The 17,398-nt window shown below is 36.1% G+C and overlaps 1 protein-coding gene across 1 annotated transcript; it reads right to left on the reverse strand.

Annotated features, from left to right (window-relative positions):
* Positions 1-2,305: 2,305 nt before the first annotated feature.
* Positions 2,306-6,155, reverse strand: LOC126787654 (G-type lectin S-receptor-like serine/threonine-protein kinase B120). The gene is made up of 7 exons (XM_050513543.1): positions 4,710-6,155; positions 4,204-4,314; positions 3,778-4,013; positions 3,471-3,681; positions 3,101-3,338; positions 2,857-3,004; positions 2,306-2,767 (listed from the first exon to the last, which is right to left on the reverse strand). Exons 1-7 carry the CDS (start codon positions 6,007-6,009, stop codon positions 2,444-2,446), a joined length of 2,568 nt encoding a protein of 855 aa, XP_050369500.1. The 5' UTR covers positions 6,010-6,155; the 3' UTR covers positions 2,306-2,443.
* Between the last annotated feature and the right edge of the window lie 11,243 nt (positions 6,156-17,398).

The following is a 17,398-nucleotide window of genomic DNA, read 5'->3' on the forward strand; positions in this document are numbered from 1 at the left end:
TTGTTTGTTGAGTAAGCTTGAATTTCGGGACGAAATTCCTTTAAGGGGGGTAGAATGTAATAACCCGATTTTTCGGGACGAGTTAATCGACTATTTCTAAAGTTATAAGTTTTTGAAAATATTAAATCGTGTTCGTTCCATTTTGTAACGTCGAGAATCGAAAACGAAAACGTTATCGGAACGCTTAATTTGAAAAACGTTGCGTTTCCGTAACAAATATATCGACTTTTATTCCGTCGATCGTTGGTGAAAACTTTCTTCACGAAAGTTGTAGAGCTCGTCGATACGAGTGCGTGGACATGTGACGCGTTTGAATCGGACGTCGGAGGTGGAAGTTATTAACGATGGAAGTTAGTTTCCAATTTAGAAACGGGTATATATAGAACTTTTTCTGTTAGGGTTTCCATTTGTGGAAATCCATTTCTCTCTTCTCTCTTTCCGCCTCCCTCTCCCTCTCTCTCTTTCTCTCTCTTCTCTCTCGCCTCTTCCCCGATTTCTCTCCCTCTCACTCTAGCTTCACCGGCGATTGCGCCGACCGGGCCTCCGTGGACCACACCGCACATCCAAGAAGCACCACAAGGCTCTCAGGTCCAAACCCCTAGCACGACGCAGCCCCCCTCGCCATCGCGAAGCCGCGCCACGATCCGAGGCATGCGCGACTTGCCCCGCCGTGCGAGCAGCCCTCCACCGACACCAGCACTCGACTCTCACCCTCTCCACCCTCCGACGTAAATAGTATGAATACGTACAGAAATACGTAAATAGTATGTATACGTACAGAAATACGTAAATATTATGTATACGTACAGAAATACGTATTACTTTGTGTATTTTTACAGTAACAGTGAATAGTAACTGTGAACAGTAAATCCGTAAAACCGAAAATTGCTTAATAGTAACCGATTATTACTGTTTCGGCATTTAAAGGTTTACGAAACGTTTCTAAATCCTTTTCTTATCTTTTCAAGGTGTTCTATAAAGCGAGGAAATGAATTATCTTCGGAAATTGTGGGATTACGCTCGACTCGATAAGGTGAGTAAAATCTCACATATTTACGAATCTACCCTCGTAGTGATTCAAGATTTTTGCAAGAGTATTTAATAATGAATTACAACATGTACACAATTTAGTGGATTATATATATACTGTATAATGGTAATAAGTGCATATATATATAGTTCATTATATTATATACTGTTATTAATTCATTAGAAATGGTCATTTTGATGACGGAAGATTGTGTATTGAGCATGTGTTGTGAAATATGACATGTATAAGATATAGTGGACTATATATATATTGTATAAATGGTAAATAAGTATGAATATATATAGTTTGCTATATAATATACTGTTATGATTTTATTGTGATTATATTGAGCATGCGATTGAATTGTACAATATGATGTGAGATTATTGTACGTGATTTTTAACATTGAGATTGTTAAAATGTGAATTGTCTTCAGACCTGATTTTGGTACAATATGATGTGAGATTATTGTACGTGTTTGGCAAGTCGGAACCTAGCCTTTGGCCGGGCAAAAGTTACGATACAGTTAGAGCTCTAGTTTGTCTGCCTTAGTACTGCATGTGAGGTAACGGGTGGTTATCTGCTCATGGGTACTCAGATTGTTTTGGATGTTGGGTAGCAGGTGGCTATCCAATATCGGCGGTGTATTACGAGAGGGGTAACAGATGTGTACCAGCGTTGTTGGTACCCGTATTATAAATGCATTTGGGTAACCAGAAGGGTTACTTAATTTTCTTATGAGCGTTTCATTTCATATTCCTTTGGAACAACCAGACTGGCTGTCCATTGACTCATGAGGGCATTTATATTTGTTGATTTGTGATTTTTCGTATATTTTGATATGCGAATTATATTTTGATTTTACTCATACGAGCTATAAGCTTACCGGGTTTGTGTTTACAATCCCGGTGCACCAATTCGATGATGTAGTGGATAACTCTGCAGGTGTGGTTTAGTGGGAATTGACGTACCGCTCAGTGGACTTGAAGTTATTTATCTCCAGCTGGTGTGAGGATTTTGTGTGACTATCTTGTGAGTTTGTTGTGAGGATTTCGCAATTCCATTGTTATAATATTGAATTATAATTTGGGTTGTAATAATCGGTTTGACTGAGTTGTATTTTGAACTCAGAGATGATTCGCTGTGGCATTTTAAATGATTTCGATTCGTTGAGATTGTTTGGTGTTTAACGACTTTGAAATTCTGAGTTTTTATACTCGAAATTTTGGGATCGTTACAAATATTAACCAACAAAATAATATGAAGATGAAAATATTAGCAGGAAGAAAAAGCTCCCTAACTAGAGCTCTGTGCTATTAAAAGTATGTAGTAACTGTAGAATATTTACATACATATTTGTTTGTACCCCATGAATGGATGGACTAGCAAATAGCAGGTAGCAAAAATATGTTGTCACCTTCCATCTACCACTGTAATAGTGACATGGTTTACAGATACTACCTCAGGAGTTTCTTCTTCTTCTTCTGTACTAAAGGTTGTATCCACGTATCTCTTAATTGAAGTAAACACGGGTTCTCTTGGCAATGGAAGATTTGCAGTCTCACTCTCCAGCATTAACACTACGGCTGACATGGTTGGTCTCGAATCTGCGGAATCTTGCACACACAACAATCCAACATGTATGCATCTCAACAATTCAGATCGATTGTTACAAGTTTCCGCAATGGAAGGATCAATGAGATCCTCTGCTGTATTTGCATTCCAGAGATTCCATGCCTGAAAAATATCCCATCATTTTATAGTTTCAGTATCTGCTCACAGAGATTATATCTGATAATAGAAGCATTATTCATATATGCACTCACATATCCAATAAGGCTCAAATGTTCTGAGGTCCGTAGGCTAGTGTTCCTCCGGCCACTCACAATCTCTAGCAGCAATACGCCAAAACTATAGACATCCGACTTCACTGAAAATAGGCCTTCCATTGCATACTCAGGTGCCATATAACCACTGTAATGTAGATATCAACATATAAACTTTAGATTGATAAACTTTTGACATAAAACAAATGAGGCTAGATTTAAGTGCCAAAAACTCAAGACGTACTATGTGCCAACAACTCTCATTGTGTTCGCTTCATTTTGGTTTCCCCCAAATATTCTTGCCATACCAAAGTCAGAAATTTTGGGAACCATATCTTCATCTAATAAAATGTTGCTAGCTTTCAAGTCTCGATGTATAATTCGAAGTCTAGAATCTCTGTGGAGATACAGAAGCCCTCGTGCAATGCCTTCAATAATCATGAAGCGCTTTCTCCAATTCAGTAGTGCTTGCTTTGTTGGATCTGCAATTTCATCAAAAACAGAACTACTTAGCAAAATCCCTCTAGTTACAATCTGTATGTTTTCATCATGCCATGAACTTTATGTAGCTGTTTGATACTAAAGGTTACTCAACTAGATAAAATAGACCGTACCGAAAAGAAAGAAATCCAAGCTTTTGTTTGGCATGTATTCATATAGCAGCATCTTTTCTTCTCCTTCAATGCAACAGCCTAATAGCCTTACAAGATTTCTGTGCTGCAGTTTAGCAATCAGATTTATCTCATTCTTAAACTCCTCCAACCCTTGGCAAGATACTTCTGAAAGTCTCTTAACAGCTATTTCTCCTAGTCCTGGAAGGATTCCCTGGAGATGAAACATAATAACATATGGTGAAATCCTAAGGACACCCAGATTCTTAAATATTCTCAGACATGCTTAATAATCATCATATAAACTCACCTTGTAGACAGTACCAAATCCGCCATTCCCAAGCTTATTTTTAAGAGAAAAGTGGTCTGTAGCAGCTGCCACACTGTTGAAACTATAAGATGGCAAATCCGGTCCATTTACTTGTTTCCCGTCTACAGTAGGGTCTAGTGATCCTGACATTTCTGTTGAGAATTCTTTGCTCTTGCCATCATCGTACGTTGGTGTTTCACCGATTCTTAGCCATGAAATTGAAGTGGCAGGCAACACTGAAGATTTGAAAATTAATGAAGAAGTTAGGAACAATAGGGTAAAGAGATTATATCATGCGCACCTTCTCATTCATGGAAGTTTCAATGGTGCCAGAAAGATGGTGCCATCTTTCTGTCCCCATTGACATTTGATCAAGGATTCAGACTTTCTAAGGTCACAAAAAAGAAGCAAATGCACACATACTACCTTTAAGTTTTGCTTTGAACCTCCATACTAGAAATATGAAGATGGCAACGAAAATTGCTACCGCTACAGTAATTAGTGATATCATAAGGACGGATAGTTTTTTGCTGCCACCTACAGACAATAAGAGGCCAAAGAAAAGGAGTAAATAATCTGTGCAATATCACAAAACCAAGATAGTAGAGAACAAAACTATGTAAACAGAAACTCAAATCAGCTTATTGCTTATGTATTTCTACTACCTACACCTCTGAATTTTCAATAGCTTCCATGTTCAATTTAGAAACCTCATCTTGCCTATGACTAGAAATAGCCATTCATGCATAGCATAGTTCAGTGACTCTTTTATTCTTCCTACCATATCTGATTAACACTTGAAACTTTACTAATGATGATAAAAATCAATATCAGAAACCTCAGCAATGACAGATAAAGTTATTACTATTCCATTAGTAAAACTATACAATCAAAACCTGCAAGAAGAAAGAATAAGAGAGTTTGATCAGTACCTAAATCGGCATGAGCAACACGAATATACAATGTGTTTCCCCCCTCCGAAAACTGTTGCAGATCAACCAACTCGGTTGTCCAAATCATACAGCCAAGTCCAGTAACATCTGCATAAGCAGTACATGAACAATTGTTCAAACAAGATTGCTCACAGCTGATCTGTGGACCTGTCACCACCACCAAGTCTGCGAAATCCGGCACCTTTGTACACTTCACGGCCACAAAACCATCCTCACCATCTTCAGCATCAGTACTATTTCGCTGACACTTCAATGGTGTCCTCCTTTCACACCCATCTGACCAATCCCCCCAATTCTTTCTATCAAATCCTTGCATACAATCACAACTAGCATCATCCGAGGCACTACAAAGCCCGAAGTTCCCACACTTGTTGTAAAGCTCACACCCGCTGCTCTTGTTCGGTTGGGACATAAGTGTAGCCCACTGGTTTAAATCATCCACCCAAATATTCTGCTCTTCATAACCATCCCACCCAATGCGAAACCTCAACTTATCAGAGACATTCCATTGTGTATAGGATAAGTAGTAGCTCCCATTTTGGTCTGCCTTATCTGTAAGACTGAAACCAGCAGAGTATTGTGTTGGCATCTCAGGAAGACCAATAAATATCAACTTGTTCCAGTGCCCACTTCTCCATCTTCTTTCAGAACCATTCCATACCATAAGCTGTGGTGCTGCTCTAGCATCAACCCCTGAGAAATAGTCACCTGGAGCTGGATCATTGGCTGATTTCCAGGACCTGAAAGCACGATTCTCTCCCTCTTTAGCGTTCACCTCCACTCTCATTCCGGGCAAAAACGTATCCGTAGGAAAATCAAAACTCTCCCAATGAGGCATAGTAGTTTCATTTGTCAAAAGCACAAGGTTTCCTGAATCTCTCAGGACTGCAGATGAGTTCTTAGATACCGATGAAGCATTGCTAGACCAGACTTCAGTGCTGTTTCCGTCTAGAACAACCAGATTTCCATCGCTTCCGATTGTGAAGACTCCAGCTTTATCCGAAACAGGGCTCTCTCTGTTTGCGACCCAAACGATTGCCGGGTCTGAAAGGTTGTAGTACCAAATACCGACGTACCGGTACGAAGAGTTCCCCGGACTGAAGAAGCCAAGCTCGAAGGTTTGGCCATCAGATATCAAAGTCTCGCCGTCCTTTAGAGTCTGGCCCTGTGTGATCGAACTCGACGCAGAGCATAACAGAGGAACATAGCAAGAAACAATTAAAAAGACAGAGAAAATCTCGAAAACAGAACCTGGGTTTTTACCAGTGATGATTTCCATTTAGGAGAGACTCAGACAACTGCAGGCATTCTATGTTGTAGGATCCCAGAAACTAGAAAACGAAGATTGAAGCGTGTGAAAGGTGTGAAGTCGGCAGAGAGAGTTGGAAGTTTCAACTAATGGGTGGCTTGTGTTGCTTTCCTTCGTTTGTTTAAGTAAAGCTTTTAGACTATGGAGGTGGACCTAAACACTGCATATGAAATCGTTTTGGCCTTGACTTACTTACTGGCTTTGTTTCGGTGGTGACAGATGACTGACTGTACGAAGCTTTGGAGTTATGCAGAGGACTAGAATACGAAGACGAAGGGAATTTAGTTTGTTGAAGTAGACGAGGAATTATTTCAATTGAAAATTACTCAGTAATATTAACACATTTTAACTAATTAAAATTTAAATTTTCATATTTTTTATATAAGGACACGAGTCTAAGTTTAAAAAATAAGTAAAACAAAACTAATTAATTAATTAATATAAAAAATATCTAAAATATCCTTATTTATGAAAATTACCAAATGACACTCTTACATCTAACAAATTTCTCTCTTCATTTTTTTATTTTTTCCAGCAAATTTAAGTTTTCCAGCCAAACCACCGGCAATTTGGATGTGAGCCAATATATAAATTTGTTCCTTGTGTCATGGGATTTCATTTAAGTACCATATTGCATATGTTTTGAGAAATTTTAAACTTTTAAATTTTGCTACCAAAAACCACAATAGCAGTTAGTTTCTCATTTGACAGTAACAGCTAGAATTCTAGTCGACAGTAATAGGTATTTTTCAAGTCGACAGTAGCAGTTAGATTCATAGACGACAGTAACATATACATTCCATGTAACGACCCTAAAATTTCAAGCTTAAAAACTCAAAATTCTAAAGTCGTTAAACACAAAATAATCTCAAATATATCGAAATCATTAAAGTGTAACAGCGGATCAATTCTGAGTTCTCAATACAACTCAGACAACCAATTATTACAACCCAAATTATAATCCATACACAAAATGGAAATGTAATAATCCTCACAAATCTCACAAATGAAATTACACAATCTCGCACACAAATCACGCTAAAACCTCACCACAGTAGGATGCAAATGACTTCAAGCCTCTGTAGTCGTCACTCAACCTCCACTAATCAGCACCTGCGGAATTATCCCATACACCATCGAATTGGTGCACCGGGATTGTAAACACAAACCCGGTAAGCTTATAGCTCGTATGAGTAAAAAATCAAAATATAATTCGCATATCAAAATATACGAAAAATCACAAAACAACAAATATAAATGCCCTCATGAGTCAATGGACAGCCCATCTGGTTGTCCCAAAGAAAAATGAAATGAAGCGCTCATGAGAAAATTAAGTAACCCTTCTGGTTACCCAATGCATTTATAATACGGGTACCAAGAACGCTGGTACACATCTGTTACCCCTCTCGTAATACACCGCTGATATTGGGTAGCCACCCGCTACCCAACATCCAAATAAACTGAGTACCCATGAGCAGATAACCACCCGTTACCTCACATGCAGTACTAAGGCAGACAGACTAGAGCTCTAACTGTATCGTAACTTTCGCCCGGCCAAAGGCTAGGTTCCGACTTGCCAAACACGTACAATAATCTCACATCATATTGTACCAATCACGTCCGAAGACAAATCAACATTTTAACAATCTCAATGTTAAAAATCACGTACAATAATCTCACATCATATTGTACAATTCAATCGCATGCTCAATATAATCACAATAAAATCATAACAGTATATTATATAGCAAACTATATATATTCGTACTTATTTACCATTAATACAATATATATAGTCCACTATATCTTATACATGTCATGTTTCACAACACATGCTCAATACACAATCTTCCGTCATCAAAATGACCATTTCTAATGAATTAATAACAGTATATAATATAATGAACTATATATATATATGCACTTATTACCATTATACAGTATATATATATAATCCACTAAATTTTATACATGTTGTAATTCATTATTAAATACTCTTGTAAAAATCTTGAATCACCGCGAGGGTAGATTCGTAAATATGTGAGATTTTACTCACCTTATCGATTCGAGCGTAATTCCACAATTCCCGATGATAATTCCTTTCCTCGATTTAACGATCACCTTGAAAAGATAAGAAAAGAATTTTAGAATCGTTTCGTAAACCTTTAAATGCCGAAACAGTAATAATCGGTTACTGTTCAGCAATTTTCGGTTTTACGAAATTACTGTTCAGTGTTACTATTCACGGTTACTGTACAAATATACGATTAATACGTATTTTCTGTACGTATACATATTATATACGTATTTCTGTACGTATAAATATTAATACGTATTTCTGTACGTATAAATATTATTACGTATTTCTGTACGTATAAATATTATATACGTATTTCTGTACATATAAAAATTAATACGTATTTCTGTACGTATAAATACTATATACGTATTTCTGTACGTATAAATATTATATGCGTATTTCTGTACATATAAATATTATATACGTATTTCTGTACGTATACGTACTATTGAAATGTAAATACAATCTCAGTAAATAAAATTTACTAATTACCTTTTACAAATTACTTTTTACATTTACTGAAAGTAATTTATATTTATATTTACCGAAGGTAAAATTTAATTACATTTACCGTAGTAAATAAAATTTACATTTACATTTAGGTAAATTACTAAAATACCCTTCTGTCAAAACTGCTCACACCGCCACCTCCGGCCGGCCGCGCGTGGGGCCCACGCGCCGACGCCAACCAAGGCGCGTGTGATGCCACCGCCGCCCCATTTCTCTCCTTTTCTTCTTCCTCCTCCTCCCCGCGGCCTCACGCCGCCTCATACTCCCTCCTACCAACCTCACGACTTGCAGAAGCTTGGCAACGTCGGGCGTCCTCACGGCGGCGAGTCTCGAGCTGGCGAGCTGAAGGGTGGCAGCCGTGGTCGTCGCGATGTGGTTGGGCCGAGCGGTGCACGTCACGGCGGCCCTGTGTGGTAGATCGCCGGGGCGATTCTCCGAGGTGAGGGTGGGAGTGTTTCGGGGAGAGAGAGAAAATGAAAGAGTGAGAGAGAGAGAGAGAGAGAGTTAGGGTCGTGAGGGAGAGGGAGATGGGAGATGAGAGAGAGCTCGGGGTCGAGAGGGAGGGAAGGTTTCGGGGAGAGAGAGAGAACCGAGGGGGAGAGAGGGGTGAACGGCGGAAATGAAGAGAGAGAGAAGGGTTTCCTGAAATGGAAACCCTAAACTCTAAAACATCCTATTTATATTAGTTTCCAAATCGGAAACTAACTTCCGACGTTAATAACTTTTACCTCCGACGTCCGATTCTAACGTGTCACATACTCGCGAACTCGTATCGACGAGCTCTACGACTTCTGTGAAGGAAGTTTTCACAACCGATCGACGGAATAAAAGTCGATATATACGTTGCGGAAACGTAACGTTTTTCAAATTAAACGTTCCGAGAACGTATCCGTCACTCGTTTTATAACATCGCAACCAATCACATTCATTCATATTAAAAATTCCAAATTTTATAGAATTCAGATCAAACTTAAAATTGTTTGAAATTTAGGGTTATTACATTCCAAATCGACAGTAGCAGCTAGTTTTTAACTCGACAGTAGCAATTAGTTTTTATAGTCGACATTAGCAGTTAGTTTTTATAATCAACAGTAGCATATAACTTCTTCATTAATAGTAGCAAACACTATGAGTCAAAGAGGGGTAAAAAATAAAAAAAATTTATGACATGTGACAACTTGTCATCATTTGGTCCTTATTTGGAAATTTTGGTCCTTAATTTCCTTTATCAAATTATATAGTGAGTTATTTGTAAACTAAATTATTGTCTGATACGTTTGAGTAGTTTGTTATTATTTCAATGATTTTTTTTCACCAACAGTCCCTCAACTCTGGTGTACCTACCAATGTGATACTTCAACTCTCAATCGTACAAATGTGATACCCAGACTCTAGTATTGCTATCATTGAAGTACTTCCGTCAGTTTTTTTCAACTTCTCCGTCATCTTGGTGACGTGACAAGTATGTAAGACCCACAAAGAGGGTTAAAAGACAAAATTAACCCCATTTGAGAGGAGCAATGTTTTTCTCGCCCTTTACCTTGAGAAATACACCCAACAATTCCAATTTTGGCGCCAATTTTCCCTCCCTACTCCTTATTCTCTTATCTAAACTAAAGAACTACCGCCAACCAGTCGACCACAATCTGATAAAACCTAGATCAATCTTATTTTCTATTTTTACCCTAGCACTTGTTAAACTAACAGAATAAATATAGAAATTTATATGGAATATCTCATTTCCACAATCTCATAAGAATATAGAAACACATAACTTAACGAAATTCAACTACATGTTTAAGTACCATTTGTTCTTACAAGCAAAAATCATGGCAGATCAACATAAAAGGTGGCAACTAATGGTACTTAAACATGTATTTGAATTTCGTTAAGTTATGTGTTTCTATATGATAGGAGCACTTTGTGCGACGTTCTTAACATGTTTTTACCTCAATTTTTACTTTGTTTAGCCCTTATCGTTGTACTATTGAGTCATTGAGTCGTAGTAAGAGTCTTGGGCGGTATTAGATGTATTTTTGTGCTTACATGAGTTAAAAACGCATAATTGGTCTAGAGTCCTAGTTTGACTAGGAATCATTGTTAGGTTTTGAAACTAATTATCTCTTACTTATGATTTTATTTTCTTATTTTCAGATTGGATTGAAGAGATAATTAAAGAAAAAAGATGGAGTCAAGTCATGCAACAATTAAATAGAAGATGATCATTAAAGGCATAAAACATGGCATGTTTTAGGGATTAAAGCATGACATGTTTTAGGGATTAAAACATGGCATGTTTTAGGGAATAAAACTTTCCATGATTTAAGGGATTAAAACATGGCATTATTATAGAAAGAAAGAAGCAATTTCAAACCCTCAATCTTTCCTCTATATATACATGGTTTCACCTCTCAAATATCATCACTTCTCATTTGCATTCAAGAGCCAAACCTCTACCAAAATACTACCTCAAACATCCTTCACCAAAACAGCAAGCTATTCTCCCCCATATACAAATTCCATCTCCACCGAAATCACCATTGAAGACACACCTCCAAGGTTCCTACAACGTGTGATTCTCACAACTCTTCTCCACGGGTTTGTTCGTTTTTGATTTTTTACAATACTTTGTCTATGAAGATTGTAGTATGATGTTTGTGTGGGATTATTGTTTTGTATTAAGAATCAAAATTTTCAGATTGTTTTATTGGATTTTTGGTTCTTTGCCAAATTGATGGTTTCCTATAATTAATGAGTTTGTATTTCTATTATTGTGTTCTAATCATCTTTCTCATACTTTTAGATAATTTTCAGATATGTGCATATGAATTTAGTGCTTGGATGCAGTCCCTAAGATTGTGTTTAAGTGCTAGATTCATCAACCATATTGACACAAATCGAATCATGTCCTAAGTAGGTTCGGTTTGTGTTGATTAAAAGTGGTAAAAATTCTGGAAATTTGCATGTGAAACCATGGTGGGTGACGCCATACATGAAACATGTCTCCAACAAAGATTTGGTGCTTAAATGTAATCTTATTTGATTTTCACTCTAAGTGTTATTGAATTTGATTGCATGCAAATTTAGATTAGGCTCTAAGTCAATCTAAATGTTAATTGAAATCTTGCATGATTAGATGTTCCCCTAAGGCTCTAATTGTATTGGTGTCTAAAAAGTATGTAATTGGTCAAATTAGAATGCATGATAGGTTTGAACTTGTAATTATGTGGTGTAATGGTAAATTTGGTTTAAGTTTGTTAAAGAGAAGTCGATCATGTAAATAGTAATTTAGGTTTTATTTTAGTAGCTAATAATCAATCTCAAACCCCCCATTATTTGTTAACACTAAAAGTTTAGAGTTCCCTTCAATTCCCCGGAAAGAACGATCTCTGCTTATTCTATACTAACGATGATGTTTTACAGGGTTTATTAGAGACGTTTTAATAAAACGCTCTATCACTATATTCTTATGAGATTGTGAAAATGAGATGTTCCATATAAATTTCTATATTTATTCTGTTAGTTTAACAAGTGCTAGGGTAAAAATAGAAAATGAGATTGATCTAGGTTTTATCAGATTGTGGTCGACTGGTTGGCGGTAGTTCTTTAGTTTAGATAAAAGACACAAATTAAGGAGTATGGAGGGAAAATTAGCGCCAAAATTGAAATTGTTGGGTGTTTTTCTCAAGGTAAAGGGCAGGAAAAATATTACTCCTCTCAGATTGGGTTAATTTTGTCTTTTAACCCTTTTTGTGGGACTCACGTACTTGCCACGTCACCAAAATGACGGAGAAGTTGAAAAAAACTGACGGAAGTACTTCAATGATAGCAATACTAGAGTCTGGGTTTCACATTGGTACGATTAAGAGTTGTGGTATCACATTGGTAGGTACACCATAATTGAAGGGCTGTTGGTGAAAAAAACTCTATTTCAATATTGCACGCACTTATTGCACTACGTATGTCTTGACGCGCTTGTAAGAGAAATACATGTGTATTATGATTGATGTTACGTGCAAACTACTACAATTCCTATATTATGATTCATTTTCACGAGTTCAACGTATGAATCATTGACCCAATGATTGCGACAAGATCGAAGTGTATATCAGATTCGTAGAGTAGACTTTGATGCAATACGTACAAATAATTGTACATAGAGTTTTGAAGCTTTAAAAGTTTATAAATGGAGAAAACGTAAATTGTTGGTAAGATGCTCAAATTTGTTATCTAAGAACAATCAAACTACTCGTAGCGAAGTATAGATAATCAAATTATCAATTATCAGTTACTGAAAAATATAATAAATTAGCATTTCTCGATCCGTAACTTTTATTTATCAGTTTATATTTAGTATTCTGTTATTGTTTACAAGTATGATTTACTTCGACCAAATGGTCTAATAATCATTTGTAGTTATAGATGTTGGCTCGAGAGAGAGAATCATAGAGAATAATCAGAATATTATGGGTGGGTTTTGAGTGTTTTTTTTTTACAAAAAATGGTGGACGGGTAGGTCTACCACTCCAGGTCCGGTAAGTAGATACGTTACATGTCCTGCTCATGTGGTGTTTTTCACATGAAGATGATTGAATTAGAGACCTCATATTATCATAAATATCACATCAGCATGCAGATGCAGCATGCATTAAACCTTGTTCATACGTTTATCACATTGTGCAATTTACAAATATTATTAAAAAAAGCATCGATCAGACAGTGATTCCGCCAAGGTGTTTGTTGGAAGTCTCCTATAATAAGCAGAAAAATCTGGAGTAACATGGGAGGCAGAAACCCCAATCCAGGGAGGATCGATGGTTCAACATTAATAAACTTGGTAAAACCCATGAATACATCGTTGAGTAGATGGAGTTGTTACACCTATTCACTATTTTATGCCCTAGTCAGCCATTTTCAAAATGAAAATTAAACATAGAAATATAGATGATTCTTGATCAGAAAACGAGTAACGTACAGAAATCATTTTATCAAATTTTCCACGAGTTTTCTAGAAGCAGAACATGATTCGTGCCTATAACATGAGTCATGAGGTATGGCTATTATAGATGGAACATGATCTTAACATTTAGGTTCATAATTTTGACCTATCCACTCATAAACTGAATTGAAACGCATATAAAAGGTCCTTGGTTATCAATTCATCGAGATTACCTACCTCTATGATTAAGAGTATTTACTTTTATTTTAGACTAGTAAAAGAAGAGGAAGTTGTAAGAAAATTATACACTTTAGTTTGTTGAAGATCCCGGGTACCTATCCGTTTCTAAGACAAACATTTCAATGATATTGACGGACCCAAATCGTTTATATTAATGACTCCTACTTAGTGTGGTAGGTCATACACGTTCAATCAAACGTGTGAAAACAAGAAGAAATCATTTTGCAGGAAAATGCCGACCCAGAAAACTTTTGTTTTTGAGCTAGCTAGCTGATCAATCAAAACCTAATAAGTCACCACCATATAGAGCAATAGTCACCACCACAGAGTAATAATTGATCATGGTATCACTATCCCAATAAATTTTGGTTTTTGAGACTATATATAGACACATGTACTGGGACGAGAATACTTTGTTTATTTATGGATTAGAAATATTGTCCGATAATTATAGTTTGGAATAGAATGAAGAACATCTATGTAATATAAATTTTTTTTTATATTGGTAATCAATGAGGAACGGTAGAATCACAATGGGTTCAATTGAAAGTGTGAACGTATCAAAAAAAATGAAAGTGTGAAAGGACATGATACAAAAGTCTAGGATGGCATCAATTAAACTATTATTATGACATTTTCTGATTGTCTAACTAATCAGACACTCATGCATGACTGAACCATAAGCCCATAATCCATGTTGTGCATAGATTCCACAGTAGCTTGAGGAAATCGATTATTATTTACTAAATACTAAGCATACTGCGTTCGGTACTGTTCACGCTACAGTAACATACTGCAATGCGAGCCTTTAAAATAAGGACCCCTATTTTCCGTATTATTACCTCACTGCCAATACACCCGCAGCAAGGGCCACTTGCCTAGTGCTCACAATTTAGTGAGTCTAAAACATTGTTCGTGTCATGGGTTTTTGTTCTAGTATCCGCCCAGGGTCACTGGTGGGTAATTTCGAAAAGCGGCAAGTCCCTCTCAATCCGCCTTTGCATGAGTTCCATTCCATTCGTTCTTGAATGAAAGGATACAGTCGCCTGCGGTGTTCAGGAGGTATTGGATCCCTCTTTACTGGCGCCCCATTAAATTCAACATCTGCATATACATCTGTGTATGGTCACTTCAAATTGCATCAAATTCTAACCCATCTAGCATGACATAGGATTCATGATTTAGCCAAAATATGATCCGTATTTTCAGCCAAATATAAGATATATCCACCAAAAGATAAATATATGAACAACAATGTGTATTCGAAAGATTAGAATTTAATTAGAACCAAAGGAAGGGAATTGGTATAAGAAATTATATAAAGCGAATTAACAAGTCATGAACTCACAATCCTATTGATTGGTTGGCTGTTCGGAAATTGCAAGGTTCGACATCCAACCCTGACATTTGGAGTAATTGACAACAATATTTTAAAAAACTCGCCTCAAGGCTCACATGAGGCTTAAGTCTACTTACATAACGTCTATGTTTTTCAGTATAGGTACCGATGCTTAAAAAACGTACGTCTTTTATGCCTTATGTTACATTTTTCACGCCTTTTACACATTTTATTACGCCTTAGAAAATAATATTTTTAGGTATATTTTTATATTTATTTATAGAATGTGTTTAATTTGATGAAAACTATCTAAAATGTTTGGATTATGAATTTCATTATCTCTAAATGCAATAAATTGGTAAGTTCTTATATATATTTGTTCTTTTTATATGTAATTATATATTTACACATTTAACTACTGTTTTTTTTTAATAACATAAGTTTTACGCCTTATGCACCTCAAGTTTTAAGACTTAAGGCTCTCAAGAAAACACATTGGATACGCATTCGCTTTTTAAAACATTAATTGACAAGGACATTTCAAATAAGAAAAAAGTTGTAATCATACAATTATCCTAATCCAAACATTTGTAACTGGCCTAAACGTACACTATTCATCAGCAATTCACTAATTCTACAATTACACAATATGCAGGTACTAGTATCACAATAAAATCTTACCTTCATGTTGATCGATTGGGTTCCCGGAAGTCTCAGCGTTCAACTTCCAAGCCCTACGAGCTGGCGTTGTTGACAAAGACCTAAAAATAAAATAAATAAATAAATTCATTCATACTCATAAATTTTTAACTGTTTTATTATTAAATTCATGACAGTATGTAAGTATATATCCAGAATTGCATATCAACATATAATTTTATTTGCAATCGGAGAGGCTTCAAGTATTCAGGCTAAGGTCATGATTCAGGTCCTAGTGTGAAGGGTGAGTAAAAGATTTAAATTAGTATGTTGCATAATGCTATGTTTGTATTAGTCCTAGAATAGGTTAATTTTTTCTTTTTTCAAATTTAAGCTTATCACTAGAGATTTTTTTTTGACCACATGTTAGCTTTGAGTTTCAACTCATAACTTCTTATCTAAAAAACAAGAAAAATATGTACTGGTTATTTTGGCCACATAAATTTTTATAAAACTTATTGATTTGACATAAAAAACATATAATTTTATTTAAATTTGATATTTATCATGGGCTATGAGTTACCTTCGTTCTTTTGTCGGAGTCTAGTTCTGACCTCCTGTCTCCATTTAATAGTTTCTGGGCGTGCAAAAGACATCTGAAAGTTGAATTTTATTTCAGTTAAAAATTTGAGGTATTTCGAAATAATTAAAATAAATCAAGAGAGAAGGGAGTTGATCGATGGCGAAATCAAAATCAGATTCGAGATCGGTTGTTGTTAACAAAGAATTCCCTGTTCCAAACAAAACCTAGCTAATACATAAGGCCGCATCAATATATGACTCACCTTTCTGTTGGTCGTAGGTTTTCAGGAAATTGCAAGGTTTGATATCCCCAACCCTGATATCTGCAATTGTTACAACAGAATTTCAAACACTGTAAGAATACGGAAAAAAAAAATCTTTTACAAGATCGATTGACAGTTGAGAACAAGTGCAGCTTCTCGTTTGTTGTCCATCAATTCCAGAATATACCACGTGTCACCATTTTCTTATTTTAGTAAAGGGAAAAGAACATATATGCGTGCCATATAGTTGTCCTCATCAATGAAGATGCATGAGAATCGACGAGGCATTCAGAATTACGTGGGCTGCATGTTGTCGGTCATGTTGGTCCTGAATAGTGAATACTGATGAAGATGGATATGCATGGATGATTAGTTGATTACTCCATATATATTCTGGATTCCCTAACCTAACCGATATTTGTACATTATACAGTTAATATAAAGACGAATTTTGGTCTTGCAGAGAGTTTAAAATTGCATCGGTCGAGTTGGTTTATGTTTACTTTTACCTAAACATAACATGTTAACCAAGCTAACCATGAAACATTTTTGTGGTATGAGGGTGATATTTTGGATCTCCCGTAGTTTAGATTTTGTGAACGTATTTTAATTTGTTTCTATTAGATCGAAGTACGGTTTAGGTAGTGTTATACATGACGAATTGTACAAGGACAACTTTTTCTCCTGCGATAAGGAACTCACCTTCTGAATTCTCTTTTTTTCTTCCGAAGAAGACTGACTCTTCGTTTATATAACGTGGGCTTTAG

Source organism: Argentina anserina, chromosome 3 (assembly GCF_933775445.1).
Source record: "Argentina anserina chromosome 3, drPotAnse1.1, whole genome shotgun sequence".
In the NCBI taxonomy this organism is placed as follows: Eukaryota; Viridiplantae; Streptophyta; class Magnoliopsida; order Rosales; family Rosaceae; genus Argentina; species Argentina anserina.